Source organism: Eumetopias jubatus, unplaced genomic scaffold (genome assembly GCF_037043125.1).
Source record: "Eumetopias jubatus isolate StellerSeaLion01/CBP00866 unplaced genomic scaffold, mEumJub1_p1.0 scaffold_1, whole genome shotgun sequence".
In the NCBI taxonomy this organism is placed as follows: Eukaryota; Metazoa; Chordata; class Mammalia; order Carnivora; family Otariidae; genus Eumetopias; species Eumetopias jubatus.
In genome coordinates this window covers 204,654,645-204,668,779 of record NW_028274807.1, presented here as the reverse complement: position 1 = coordinate 204,668,779, position 14,135 = coordinate 204,654,645, and the positions used below count along the sequence as shown (strand labels likewise).

Sequence of the window (14,135 nt, the reverse complement as noted above, 5' to 3'; positions counted from 1 at the left end):
ATGTGCTTGTTTTCAGGAACCCAGATGGCAGTATGACTAACTCCTCTCACAATGATGACCCCTTCGGATTTATAAAGCACATTTTTTTTTTTAATCTGGTGCGTAAATTCATGGGGCACCAGCTTTGTGTAAGGTGATTAGAGCAACAGTTATTAGGCAATGGCTGTGTGCCAGGCCCAGAACACTTCAGCTGCCTTTGTATTAAAGTTTTTGTTTTGAGAGCAGCATTGAGCACCTACTGTCCCTTTCTCAGATGAAGATACTTGCTCTGTGGAGGTGTGAACAGAAGCATTAAGAGCCCTGCCTGTTTCCAGGGCATCTCGTAGTTTGCCAGCAGCTCAGAAGATAAAGTGTGTATTTGGCACCTGTTGTATACCTGGACCTCTGTGTTCGACACTCTAAGGATGCCCTGTGCCCAGCAGAACTCTGTGGATCATCCTAGAGTGGGGTGGGGTCTCCTGAGTGTGTGAGGTTAAACCCCAAAGCAGGACCCGCCCCTCCCAGGTTCAGGACCCTCATCTGCAAAAAGGCTCAGGCAAGTGTCCAGCCCCAGAGGGCTCAGGGAGGTGGGCACACATAACAGGTGCTCGAGAAAAAAAATTTTTTTTCACTTTGGAAGATTTCAAATACATCCCGAAGTCAAGAGAAGGTGCATTCATTTGCTAGGGCCATCAGAGCAAAGTAGCACGGACTAGGCAGCCAAAGCCACAGAAGTGTGTTCTCACGGTCCTGGAGGCCAGGAGTCCAAGATCAAGGTATCAGCAGGGCTCCCTCTGAAGGTGCCAGGGAAGGATCTTTTCCAGGTCTCTCCCCCAGCTTCTGGTGATTTCGTGGCTCATGACAGCATCGCTCTGGCCTTCACGTGGTGTCCTCCCTCTGCATGTCTGTGTCCACATGTCCCGTTTTCATAAGGACACCAGTCCTATTGAATGAGGGACCACTGTATTCTAGGGCGTCCTCATTTAACTAGTCACACGACCATCCTCCCTCCAAATTAGGTCATATTTGTAGTTCCCGGGGGTGAGGGCTTCCACATGGGAATTTGGAGATACACAGTCCAGCTCAGAACAGAAGGGTCCAGTGCCCCCGCCATCCACTCCCCACATCCATGCGGATCCTGCTGCTTCCTCCCACTTCCAGCTCCCCCCTCCCCCCAGGCTGGGTAATTTGAAGCATATCCCCAGCATCATAGCATTTCGTTTCTAAGAAGGAAAACATTTTTCTTAAATAGCTCATACAGTCGGTGTTCAAGAGGTGAATGTTTTTTAGACAGGCATGTGCCCATAGGAACTCCAGAAGTATTGGCTGTCTTACCAATGGATGGCCTCAGGCCTGCCTAAGCCCTTGGTTTTTGATATTTTATTTTATTTTTATTTATTTTTATTTATTTTATTTTTTTAATGTTTTCTGGGAGCTATCTTTTTTTTTTTTAAGATTTTATTTATTTATTTGAGAGAGAGAATGAGAGACAGAGAGCACGAGAGGGAAGAGGGTCAGAGGGAGAAGCAGACTCCCCGCCGAGCAGGGAGCCCGATGCGGGACTCGATCCCGGGACTCCAGGATCATGACCTGAGCCGAAGGCAGTCGCTTAACCAATGACCTGAGCCACCCAGGCGCCCTTTATTTTATTTTTTTAAAAATTTTATTTATTTATTTGCTAGAAACACAGCAAGAGAGGGAACACAAGCAGGGGGAGTGGCAGAGGGAGAAACAGGCTTCCCGCTGAGCAGGGAGCCCGACGCGGGGCTCGATCCCAGGACCCTGGGATCATGACCTGAGCCGAAGGCAGACTGCTTAACCGACTGAGCCACACAGGCGCCCCAAGCCCTTGGTTTTAACTGCACCTGGGGGCTACACCAAAATGGTTTTCCTCAGCTGATGTACACAGTAGTTGCTCAGGAAACGTCTCTTTAAAAATAGTGGCTACACATAGTAGGTGCACAGAATTATTTTTTTTATAGAGTCAAGTTATATATACAGGATGTGCCAAATAAAGGGTTTATCAAACAGCTTGGATATACACAGTGAGTTCTCTAGAAATGAAGCAGCCTGTGTACCGGGAGGTACATAAAAATGTGACTTTATTAAAGATGTTCCATGTGGTTCTATCACCTCGCAAAACGTGTATGTACTTAAGCTGATGGGAAAACTTGAATAGCAGGGTACATGGTAGGTGTCCAAGTTTTTAAAAGTGGGTCTCCGCAGGAGATGCACAGAAAGATTTCTGTATACATACTTGAGCACATGCTCAAAGTATGTTCATTGTTCAACAGGCAATGTAAACAATAAGTGTTTGCAAAGCGTTTAGTTTGTTAAAAAGAATGGACACATGTACAAACATATATTTTAGATCCACCCAGTAGGTGTTCAGACGTTTTAATGCACAGTGGGGAGACAGAGTGATTCTCAGGAAATTTGTATTTGAACAGTGGAGTATACAGTTGGTGCTCAGCAGCAACAGCAGACGCATCCAGTAGGTGCACCAAGATGTTTGCCAGATTTGAAATACCGCCCAAGACCTACTGGTTCTTGTGATAATGTGCCTGTGTTCAGGAAGCTCTTTCAGACCCCCTCCGGGGAGTGAAGCTGCCCTGGCTGGACCTCAGCCCACCTGGGGTGGCACCAAGTTCTGGGCTGGCATGAGCGGCCAGGCACCTTGGGCCCCCTGGCCCTGAGTGCACCACCCACCCGCCCACAGCCTACTCATCACCTCACTTGGCCACATCAAGCTGACCGACTTTGGCCTGTCCAAGATTGGGCTCATGAGCATGGCCACCAACCTCTACGAGGGCCACATCGAGAAGGACACCCGGGAGTTCGTGGACAAGCAGGTGTGCGGGTGGGCAGGGGGCTGTGGGTGCGGGACCGCCTCCCTCTGTCTGGATCCTGACCCTCAGGACATGGGGAGATTTTGCAGCACAAAGGAGAAGATAAATTGCCCCCCCTCCCCCATAATTCTCTCCACCCCTGTGCCCAGCCTGGCCTTGACCTCTCCATCTCTCCTGTGGCCTCTCTGGAGTTGGAGGCCACCCTCCTTTTCCCCATTCTGCCTGACCCAGGTGTGCGGGACGCCTGAGTACATCGCGCCCGAGGTGATCTTCCGCCAGGGCTACGGGAAGCCAGTGGACTGGTGGGCCATGGGTGTTGTCCTCTATGAATTCCTGGTGGGCTGTGTGCCTTTCTTCGGAGATACCCCCGAGGAACTCTTTGGCCAGGTGGTCAGTGGTGCGTTTCCCCCACCATGGCCGCGGTTCGAGTCTTGGCCCCACTGGGGCTCTGGGCAGCAGCCCCCCTACAGGGTGCCTAGCCCCAACCAGACACTGGGGACATGGCCAAGGGCAAGACAGACAGTGAGGGAGATCAATAAGCAAATTACCGAACATCAGGTACAAAAAAATGCCAAGAAAAAAAAGCAGGAAGATGGGAGAGGATGGGGTACCAGATTGTGGTGGGGGCTGCCTTAAATAGGGGGTCACGGAGGCCTCACTGAGGTGACAGTGTGAGCACAGCCTGAAGGAGCGAAAGGGAGCCACAGAAGTAGAAGAGGGGTACAGCCCTGGTAGGGGGGTACAGCCAGAGCAAAGGCTGTGGGTGGGACTGAGCCTGGTGTGTTGAAGGAACAGAGGAGGCCGACGGCTCGGTGTGCACTGAGTGAGGGAGGTGGTCGGAGGTGCTACGAAGGGCTAGCCTCACCCTCTCACTCCCTCTGCTATTTTATTTTATTTCATTTTATTAATTTAATTTAATTTTTTTTCCCCTTTCCTCATTTTAGATGAGATCATGTGGCCAGAAGGGGATGAGGCCCTCCCAGCTGATGCCCAAGACCTCATCACCAGGCTGCTCCGACAGAGCCCACTGGACCGTCTGGGCACTGGTATGTGATTGGGGCAGGGTGGCAGGGGGGTGGGGAAGCAGTAACTCGAGAGGCTACATAGAGGAGGGGGGATTGGGGCTGGGGTTTTGAAGGATACATAGGAGTTCACCAGGAGCTAACAGGGAGCTGGGTCTGATGCAGACAGGAGGCACTGAGGGTGAGTATGGGAGCCTGCAGGGTCATCATGGGCTGTGTCCTAAGGTCCTCAAAGGCCCAGCCCAGTGGATCCCACTGTTCAGATTTCCTTAGCCACCTAATTAATGGTTAAGGGACTGAGACTCTTGCAGCAACCCATTACACAGCCACTCCGGGTCACGTTCATGATGAAGCCTAGCCACTGGAGAGGACCAGAGGGGCTGAGGCTGGGGAACAGGATACCTTCACACAGTCAGTCTACTCCATGGAGTAGAAATACATGGAAAAGGCCTGGGAAGGAAGCCCTCCTAGGGCTCTGGGGTTTCTCCGGGTGGTGGCATCTCAGAATCCAGCAGAGGCAAGAGCAGGGCCTGGGTTCTAGCCCCGGCTCTGTCCCTCTTCAGACTCTGAAACAGCAGCTGCTCCCCTCGCCATCTTTATGGTTCTGTGTTGGCCAAGTTTGGGCTCATAGTTGACCCAGAGGGCAGCGGGGACAGGGAGCTGCAGGGCTGAGCTGGGCATGTCTGTAGGTGGCACCCACGAGGTAAAGCAGCACCCCTTCTTCTGGACACTGGACTGGGCTGGGCTTCTGCGACACAAAGCTGAGTTTGTGCCACAGCTTGAAGCCGAGGACGACACCAGCTACTTTGACAGTAAGTAGGGGTTAAGGGGGCGGACTCTGCTGTCCCACATTCGCCTGAGATGGGGTGGGGTGTCTGCCAGGGTCTCCACCCAAGCGCCTCGCCCTGAGCCTGGAGCTTCTGACTTCCTGAGCTTTCTGAGAAATTAGAGCATGTCTGCTGGTAGCTGCCCCTCCCACCCCACCCCCCTGGCTGGTTTCCTTGCGCATCTGGGGTCAGGAGGCCACAGCATCCTTCCGGATTGCAGGAGGGGAAACCGAGGCGCTGAGTGTGGCAGACCCTTGCCTGGCATCCCTAGCAAGTTCAGCCTCCTTAGTGTCCAGCCTTGACCAGGCACGGAGCCCTGTTTGTCACGTAGAAGGGCGGGGCGCTTTGCTGGGCTTTGTGGGGGGAACCCCTCCAACACTGTGGGTGGGCTCAGACAACTCTTCCTCTGCCCACTTGGGGCTCCAGCCAGGCAGATGAAATGCGCTCGGTTTCCAGCACCTCCTCCAGACCTTGCTGTGCTTTTGGGCATGTCAGAGGTCCTCTCTGAGCATGTTTCCTCTTCTGTAAAATAGGGAGCATCCTTTTAAGATGCCCAGTATTACCAACTTCTGGGTGACCCATCTCAGGGGTGAGGAGACTGAGGGTCAGACAAGTATTCCCACCCACGATCCCGCAGATCGTAGGAATGCAGCTGAGTTGTTTATTGCCAGGTACTCACTCTGCCACTCAAGCCTCCTGCGGTCCCTCAATACACCAGACATTGTCCCACCTCGATCCCTTTGCCCTGACAGTGTCTCCCCGCCTGGGACGCCCTCCCCACATCACCCCACAGCCCTTGCGGCCACCTGTGGACATCAGGTGGGCTGCACGTGCCTTTCCCTCCCCAGCACGTTCGGAACGTTACCGCCACCTGGGCTCGGAGGATGAGGAGACCAATGACGAGGAGTCATCCACAGAGATCCCTCAGTTCTCGTCTTGTTCCCACCGGTTCAGCAAGGTGGGCCTGGGGCCAGACACAGCTAGCACTCAGGAAACACGGCAAGATGTTCACTGGGCGGGCGGGGGGGCGGGGCAGCGGTGTTCTACCTTTTTTCTTTTTTTTATTGTGGTAAGAATACATATAAAATGTACCACATTAGCCATTTTATTTTTTTATTTTTTTTTAAAGATTTTATTTATTTATTTGAGACAGAGACAATGAGAGATAGAGCGCATGAGAGGGAGGAGGGTCAGAGGGAGAAGCAGACTCCCTGCCGAGCAGGGAGCCCGATGCGGGACTCGATCCCAGGACTCCAGGATCATGACCTGAGCCGAAGGCAGTCGCTTAACCAACTGAGCCACCCAGGCGCCCCACATTAGCCATTTTAAACTGTACAGTTCGGCGCCATTTAGTACATTCAGAATGTTGGACACCCATCACCTCTGTCTAGCTCTAGAACCTTCCCATCACCCCCGCCCCTACGAGCAGTCACTCTCCTGCCCCCCTCCCCCGGCGCCTGGCAACCACCAATCTGCTTTCTGTCTCTGGATTTGCCTCTTCTGGATCTTTCACCTAAGTGGAATCACACAACACGTGGCCTTTCATGTCTGACCTCTTCCGCTCAGCACAACGTCTTCGAGGCTCATCCACGGTGTAGCCCGTGTCAGAGCTCGGTTCCTCTTTATGGCTGAGTGATATTCCATTGCGTGGATGGGCCACACTGTATTTACCCCTCCGTTGATGGACATTAGGGGTGTGCCTGCATTGAGGTGCTTGTGAACAGTGCTCCTCGCTCACTGCTCACTTTAGAGCCTCACCAGCTTAAGCGCCTTCCTTCGTTTATAATCGGATGAAAAAAACCTTCTGTGCTGCTTGCGGGCCTGAGACCCACGCAGAGCGTCCCGATCAGCAGCAGGAACCCCGGCTGTGGCCCCGTTGGTAGCCAGGGCCCTCTGAGCCTCAGCTTCTCCATCTGTACAGTGGGCTAAAGACTCTTCTGTTCTTAGGGATGTGGCGAGTATGGATAGAAGGAAATGACTCACAAGGAAGCGTCGGACTTATAGGAAGCATTCAACTAAGCCGGCTCTTCCCCAGGGTGTGGCTGCCTGTGTCCGTGGCCTTACTGTTATATTCTGTTGCTGCCAGGTCTATAGCAGCTCCGAGTTCCTGGCCGCCCAGCCCACCCCAACCTTCGCTGAGCGGAGCTTCAGTGAGGACCGGGAGGAAGGGTGGGAGCGCAGCGGTGAGGGCGAGTCCGGCCGCCGCTTGAGCGTGGAGATCAGGTAGGTGGGCTGGGGCGTGTGCGCAGATGCAGCCACCAAGCCTGCTGGGAGGTGGGGACCACAAGGTCTAACGCTGGAGAAAGCTTCCCAGTGGCCCAGTCGAAAAGGGTCAAACACGTGGGCTGGCGTGTCAGAGCCCCACCGACGTGGCCCCCTGGCTTTGCACCCCGGACCACACTGAGCATAGAGCAACTACGCGGTCATACTGTTAGGCTTTTGCTTGCCCTATTCCGGAATAACCCTTTGCTAACGAACTCCTGTTCATTCTTCAAAGACCAGACTCGGCAGAAAAATAATCAATGTCCGCTAACGGAGGGGTGTTGGAAGCTGGGTTTTAGAAGACAGACAGAGGGGCGCCTGGGTGGCTCAGTCAGTTAAGCGTCTGCCTTCGGCTCAGGTCATGATCCCGAGGTCCTGGGATTGAGCCCCATGTCAGGCTCCCTGCTCAGCGGGAAGCCTGCTTCTCCCTCTCCCACTCCCCCTGCTTGTGTCTCTCTGTCAAATAAATAAATAAAATCTTAAAAAAAAGAAAAGAAAAGAAATTCTCTGGGCAGACAGAGGACCGAGCATGCTGAGGGAATTCACCCCGCATTTACAAATTACCTCTGTTTCTAAGCTGAGAGTTAAAATATGGCCACTAGGGGTGACTGGGTGTCCTGGGGTGAGGGTACCTGGCAAGTGTGACTTTGGCTCTCCTCTGCTGCAGACTGAGGTCCTGGACATCCTCTGGTTCTTCCTGCCAGTCTTCTTCTTCCCAGCCTGAGCGGGGCCCCAGCCCATCTCTCTTGAATACTATCATCCTGGACACAATGCCCAAGTTTGCCTTCTCGTCAGAGGATGAGGGAGCCAGCCCAGCCTCTGCAGGCCCTAAGAGGCCCATCTTCATTCTGGGGGAGCCTGATCCACCCCCAGCAGCCACCCCAGTGATGCCCAAGCCCTCAAGCCTTTCTGGTAGGTGAGGTCCCGGATGGGAGGGATCGTATTGTAGAAAGTTTCCCAGAGGAGGGACTATTTGAGACAGGTTTTGAAGGCTGAGTAGGAGCTCTCCAGAGAGACCATTCGCTCGTCTAACAAAGGCTTTAAGATAGGAGAGGCCAGGGCTCCAGAGAGGCCTGAGGCCTCAGTGTTACTCCCAATCTAGGGGTGATACCCCCAGCTTCATGGGGTCAGGGTGGGACTGGAGAAGGGGATGAGGCTGGGGAGCTCTGAGAGGGGTGTCGGGGTCTGAGGGGTGGGGGAAGGCTTCTTAGAGGAGGGGACTTGAAGAGTGGAGCTTTCCAGGGAGAGCAGGGCAGGAAGGAAGTGTAGGAAGGGGGAACTGCCTGAAGAAAGGCCAGGAGGAGGCTGGACGGTGTACACGCCGACCGGGGAGGAAGGGGCTTTGCCTCCTGAGGGCAGGGGGCGGAGTGGCGAGAGCGGCCGGGCTGACCACCAACCCTGTTGACCCCTAGCCGACACAGCTGCCCTCAGCCACGCACGCCTCCGAAGCAACAGCACTGGTGCGCGACACTCGACACCGCGGGCCCTGGATGCTGGTCGGGGCCGCCGCCTCGGGGGCTCAAGAGACCCGGCTCCCGAGAAGTCTCGGGTCTCCCCCAGCGGGGGCCGCGTGCCCAAGTCTGCCTCAGTGTCCGCCCTGTCCCTCATCATCACAGCCGGTACCGCGCGTGGCCCAGCCTTGTCTTTGCTTGTCTGTCCACGTCTGTTTTGACCCCCGGGTTGGGGCCCTGCCACGGGACGGGGGAAGCAGCTAGCCCCAGGGAGAGCTGGGGGACTGGCATTTCCGGCAGAGGGCACTGCATGTGCAAAGGCCAGGTGGGGGGGCTATGCTGGGGGCATTGGAACAACAGGAAAGCAGCCAGAGTGATCAGCTTGGTGGGGGGGCTGCCCTCCCGGCCCTGGTCCCTGCAAGGGAGTGACCCCCTCCCAACCCTGGTCCTGCAGATGATGGCAGTGGCGGCCCCCTCATGAGCCCTCTGTCCCCACGCTCGCTGTCCTCGAACCCATCGTCCCGAGACTCCTCTCCAAGCCGAGACCCGTCCCCCGTGTGTGGCAGCCTGCGGCCCCCCATTGTCATCCACAGCTCAGGCAAGAAGTACGGCTTCAGCCTGCGGGCCATCCGCGTCTACATGGGCGACAGCGATGTCTACACCGTGCACCACGTTGTCTGGGTAAGTTGGCCTTGGGCTGAGCAGGAAGAGTGGGACCTGGTTTGAGTCTAGCTTCCCCCTGGCAAGATGCTTCACTTTTGGAGCCGCACTTTCTAGTCTCATTGCCTGCAAGGTTTTGGAGCCCAGGGCCGGGAGCTGGTGCCACCTGGATCTTTGCAGTCCCTCTTCCTTATGGGGAGGGGCTTGGGCAAGACAGACAGGGATGGACAGAGGGTTAGAGACCTCAGTTGGGCATGAAGCTCCTGGCCCCTGCCCACAGATGCACAGTGGGAGTGTCGTCCTGCCTCCTCCCAGCCCAGGGCCTGTTCCCTCCCCACCAGTCACTCTCTGAACAGCCCCCAAGGTCAAGGAAACAGCATGGGAGGCAGCAGCTTGCTGGGGTCCCATGGCTGACCCAGCTGGCACGGGGTCTCCAGCTGTGGGGCCCCATACCGCTGATGCTACCATCCACCCTCACCCCCAGAATGTGGAGGAGGGAAGCCCCGCCCAGGAGGCGGGCCTGCGAGCCGGGGACCTCATCACCCACATCAACGGGGAGTCAGTCCTGGGGCTGGTGCACATGGATGTCGTTGAGCTGCTGCTGAAGGTACAGCCCCCACCACCGCCCACCCTTGGGGCTCCCAGAACCCCTACCCCCTGTCCATCCTCAGGGCCCTCAGATCTGCCCCCGCTGTCTACCCTCTGGTTTGCTCCCCTGACCCCCTGACAGCCCCTGATGCTGAGGTTCTCCCCCTGGAACCACACCTTTCCACACCTGGTCCCAATTCCAGGCCTTGCATGTCCCCTTCACTCTGCCCAGGATGTACCTCCTTCTTAGTCCCCCAGGTGCCCCTACTTTTGGCCCTCCCTCTGGCTCACGCTGCTGAGGCCTGGTGGTAGGGAGGCGGACACAAGCCAGGAGGCAGGGCCTTGCTTGGATAGCTCCTAGGACCGGCGGGTCGGTGGGTGGGTGGGTGGGTAGCTCGTTGCATGGACAGAAAGATGGTGGACATGTACCTTTGGCCCACTGGGCGGTGGGTCATTAGGTGAGAAGTGGGCAGATAGGCTCGGGGGCTCCAATGGATGAGGAGGTAGACGGGTGGGTGGGTGGCTCCCTAGATGGGAGGCATCCAGGTGACCCCTCGCCATCCCTCCTACAGAGCGGCAACAAGATCGCCCTCCGGACCACCGCCCTGGAGAACACCTCCATCAAGGTGGGCCCCGCCCGGAAGAATGTGGCCAAGGGCCGCATGGCACGCCGGAGCAAGCGGAGCCGCCGGCGGGAGACCCAGGACCGGTGAGCGGCGGGTGGGCCCTCCACGGAGTGTTGGTGGAGGACCCGGGGGCCAGCTCCCCGGGCTGCTGGGGGTGTGGGTTCTGAAGCATCAGGGCTTCCCACCCTCAGGCGGAAGTCGCTCTTCAAGAAGATCTCAAAACAGTCCTCTGTGCTACACACCAGCCGCAGCTTCTCTTCCGGCCTCCACCACTCCCTGTCGTCCAGTGAAAGCCTCCCAGGGTCACCCACCCACAGCCTCTCCCCCAGCCCGACCACGCCTTGCCGCAGCCCAGCTCCCGATGCCCCAGCAGGTACGTGTGCCACCCCGGGGCAACTCAGGTCTGTGGTGCCTGGCCCCATTGAGGGAGCCAGCAGGGTTTTAAACCTCCTTTAAGGAGGGAGTGACATGATGTGGGAAATGAGGTGACCAGAAGGGCCTTTCCAGGCAGCCTGGAGGTGATAGGAGACAGGAGTGAGAGCAGGGAAGAGTGTACCCAGGAGAGAGAGCATCATGAACAGAGGGGGCTGGACAGGAGGATTAAGAAAGCAGGGGAGAGAGGAAGTTGGGAGATGAGTCAAGCCAAGGAGCTGGGCTTACGTTGGTAGGCAGTTGGGAGCCATGGAGGGTGTGTAAGCTGGAGAAGGCATGTTTTAGAGGGGTCTGAGTTTTAGAAAGATCATTCTGGGGCAGGAAAGGATGGTGATTTGGCCCAATGCTGAGCGCCCCCAGTCTGCGAGACAGCCAGACACAGACACCCCCAGCCCCACTGGGTTAGCATCCGGCTGAAGGGAGGAATAGACTGGGGCAACCCAAAGGGGAAGCAGGGAGGGCCTCCAGGAGGCCTGGGCACCCCAGTTGCTACCCCTCTGGCTCACCCTGACTTCATGGGGTGGAGCGTATCTTTGGCCCATTGAGTGGTGGTAGGTCATTAGATGCGAAGCGGGTGGAGAGGAACTAGGGCTTTGATGGCTGAGTAGGAGTTCACCAGATCTAAGCCAAGGGAACAACTTGCACACGGAACAGGAGGCAAGAAAAGCGGGCATACTAGGTGGCCACAGGGAAGGGCGTGGGCTTTGGCAGGTGTGCTCAGCCCCAGGGCCCCACCTTGAGGCTGGAGACATTGAGGCTGGTGACCCTGACCCTCATCTGTCCTCCACAGACACGGCATCCCCTCCCAGTGCCTCCCCGAGCTCCAGCAGCCCTGCCTCTCCCGCCGCCGCTGGCCACACCCGCCCGAGCTCCCTGCATGGCCTGGCCGCCAAGCTCGGGCCACCCCGCCCCAAGACCGGTCGCCGCAAGTCTACCAGCAGTATCCCGCCCTCCCCACTGGCCTGCCCACCCGTGCCTGTGCCCCCACCCCGCTCACCCTCACCCCTCCCCGGACACCCGCCCGCACCTGCCCGGTCTCCACGGTTGCGCCGGGGCCAGTCAGCTGACAAGCTGGGTTCAGGTGAACGGCTGGATGGGGAGCTGGGACGCCGCGGCCGTGGGCCAGACTCGGAGCTGGTGGTCATGCGGCGGCTACACCTGTCCGAGCGCCGAGACTCCTTCAAGAAACAGGAGGCTGTGCAAGAGGTGAGCTTTGATGAGCCGCCCGAGGAGGCCACTGGGCCGCTCACCTCCGTACCACAGATTGCCGTGGAGGGCGCAGAGGCTGTGCTGGGAGCCCTTGGACCTGCCGGGAAGGACTGATCCCTCCCACCTGGCCTCTCCCTGGCCTAGAAGTTGGGCTTTTTTTGTGCAATGTTTTTTCCATAAAGTGACTTCTGGATGGAGACTGAGCCACCAGACTATGATACCTGGAAGGCGAGAAGCCATCTCGGTCCTTACTGGAAGGCGGAGACGGCACCTCCCTCTGTTCTGGTACAGATCAGGGGCCGTAGGGGCAGGAATGGGGGACAAGGGTGGCATTGTAAATAGCAGCAAATCCCTGCGACTAATTTATTACTTTTTATAAGCGATAGGTAGACTGAGCCGCCACTGTGAAGGTGGCTGCCCGGGTCCTGCCCATTGCACCTGGAACCCCATTTGCAGACGCTGCCCCCTGGGCTGAGAAGGAAGCACTTGGACAAGTCATGTATGTTCGTGTTTTCTAGGTTTTCTGTATTTTTTAGTTTTTTTGTGTTACTTGATCCCATCCTGGCCCAATACCCACTGATTTGAGGGGATACAGGCAAGCTTACCTGTCCGGGCCCAGTTTGGGTATGACTTGGAGAATCTACAAATGATTCCCCTCTCCCAGAAAACAAGCAATCTCAATGATGGACTGGATTCTGAAAGCTACTTCTCACTATCATAGCCTCCATCCCTAGGCCAGTCTTGCTAGAGTTTACTTCTAGTCCTGAAGGCTTCAGCCTGGAGGAGGGGGTGTGGGAACTGGGACTTTGATGGATGAGTAGGAGTTCACCAGATCTAGGCAGAGGGGTCACCCATCCCACAGGGTGACACTGATGCCCTGGGAGGGAGACTCAGGACTCCAAGGGTACTGCCAGGGCAGGAAAAGAATGTCTGCCCTGCACAAGATTTCATGTGCTTAACACCCACCAGGGTGAGCCCTTGACCATGATGTGTCTGAAACACCCCATGGGGTGTCCCTCAATGTGTCACGGCCTTCCTAGAATGAAGTTCAAGTGAGAAAACCCAACTGGGGGGCAATGGGGCACAAGTTTGAATTCTTGGCTTCCCTGTGTGGCTCTGGGAAAATGGCTTTCCCGCTCTGTGCCTCAGTTTCCTTGTGTTTACAAAAACTAATCCCAATGACTATTTATTAAGCATCTACTCTATGCCAAACGCTTTTACTTGTGGCTTCTCCCTCAGCCAGCCTTGAGAAGGCTGCAGGTGGTGTCATCATCCCCATTTTACAGACAAGTAACTGAGGCCTGGTGAGGGGTGGAGACTTGTCCCACAATCACCTGGTAAAAATCATGCAGCCAGGCCCTTTGGTGGGCCTTGTCAACAAGGGAGCTTGAATGGAGGAGAGTCTGGTGCCAGATTAACAGCTGACTCCATCTCCAGCTCTCTTCCCTAGGATGCTATGTGACCCACTAGGCATGTCAGACAGAACCTCCATTTCCTATTTGGAGGTGCCTGGCAAGATCACTGTGCCCCACATGGTGAGGGCACTTTCCAGGCACTGCAGCCCACTCTGCATCCCTCCCAGAGACCCCCACCCAGCACTGGCTGGTGTTGGAGCTAGACCAAGGCTGTGCATGACTTGCTCCCTCTTTCCATCCTGGAGCTGACCGTGAATAAAAGCCCACATTTACAAAGAGGAGGTCCAATGTCTGGATTTGTGAGGGGCAAAGAAAGGGGTAAGGGAAGAGTGCGGTGGGGACAGGGTGAAAACTGGCTTCATTTGAAGGGGTTTTGAAGGCTGCATAGGAGTTCACCAATGAGATTATCTCCCTGATGCCTTCTCAGGCCCCTGGCCTGCTGCTGCCCTCTCTCTCCCTCAGTACCCATCATAGGCTCTGCCCTTAAAATCTTCATCCAGACACCGATCTGGGGCCCTGAGCTGTGTTAATAAAATAAATAAACCATCTTTGTGTCCTTTCTATACAGGTTTTTGTTTGGACTGTGCCCCATACCACCCCACCCCCATCCCAATCCCCCAACCCAGCCCAGCTTGGGTGCTTTGGGTTACTTCTTGAGTTCTTGGTAGCACCAGAAACCTTTGACCACGCCCCCCGTTTCCGAGTATCTTCGGCTATTTCCGGAAACAATCGTCCGCGTCTGGGCCCTTGGGCGTGCTCTAGCGCTCGCAGGGCTGCATGCAGTCTGTACAGCTGTTTCCGGACGCTCTAGGCTG

The 14,135-nt window shown here is 56.1% G+C and overlaps 1 protein-coding gene across 14 annotated transcripts in view; it reads left to right on the top strand.

Moving 5' to 3' along the window:
- MAST3 (microtubule associated serine/threonine kinase 3) overlaps positions 1 to 13,868 on the top strand; it is a 38,461-nt gene extending 24,593 nt beyond the window's left edge. For 13 of the 14 annotated variants that reach the window (XM_028126861.2, XM_028126860.2, XM_028126853.2 and 10 more), the window contains 13 exons: positions 2,699 to 2,831; positions 3,060 to 3,225; positions 3,773 to 3,874; positions 4,540 to 4,662; positions 5,526 to 5,635; positions 6,764 to 6,900; positions 7,607 to 7,851; positions 8,352 to 8,558; positions 8,845 to 9,071; positions 9,535 to 9,657; positions 10,211 to 10,347; positions 10,456 to 10,637; positions 11,487 to 13,868. In XM_028126861.2, the coding sequence (XP_027982662.1) occupies positions 2,699 to 2,831; positions 3,060 to 3,225; positions 3,773 to 3,874; positions 4,540 to 4,662; positions 5,526 to 5,635; positions 6,764 to 6,900; positions 7,607 to 7,851; positions 8,352 to 8,558; positions 8,845 to 9,071; positions 9,535 to 9,657; positions 10,211 to 10,347; positions 10,456 to 10,637; positions 11,487 to 12,019 (2,425 nt within the window). In that variant the 3' untranslated portion in view covers positions 12,020 to 13,868. The remainder of the gene's footprint in view (positions 1 to 2,698; positions 2,832 to 3,059; positions 3,226 to 3,772; positions 3,875 to 4,539; positions 4,663 to 5,525; positions 5,636 to 6,763; positions 6,901 to 7,606; positions 7,852 to 8,351; positions 8,559 to 8,844; positions 9,072 to 9,534; positions 9,658 to 10,210; positions 10,348 to 10,455; positions 10,638 to 11,486) is intronic. The other variant, XR_015769517.1, reaches the window with a different exon arrangement.
- Positions 13,869 to 14,135: the final 267 nt, after the last annotated feature.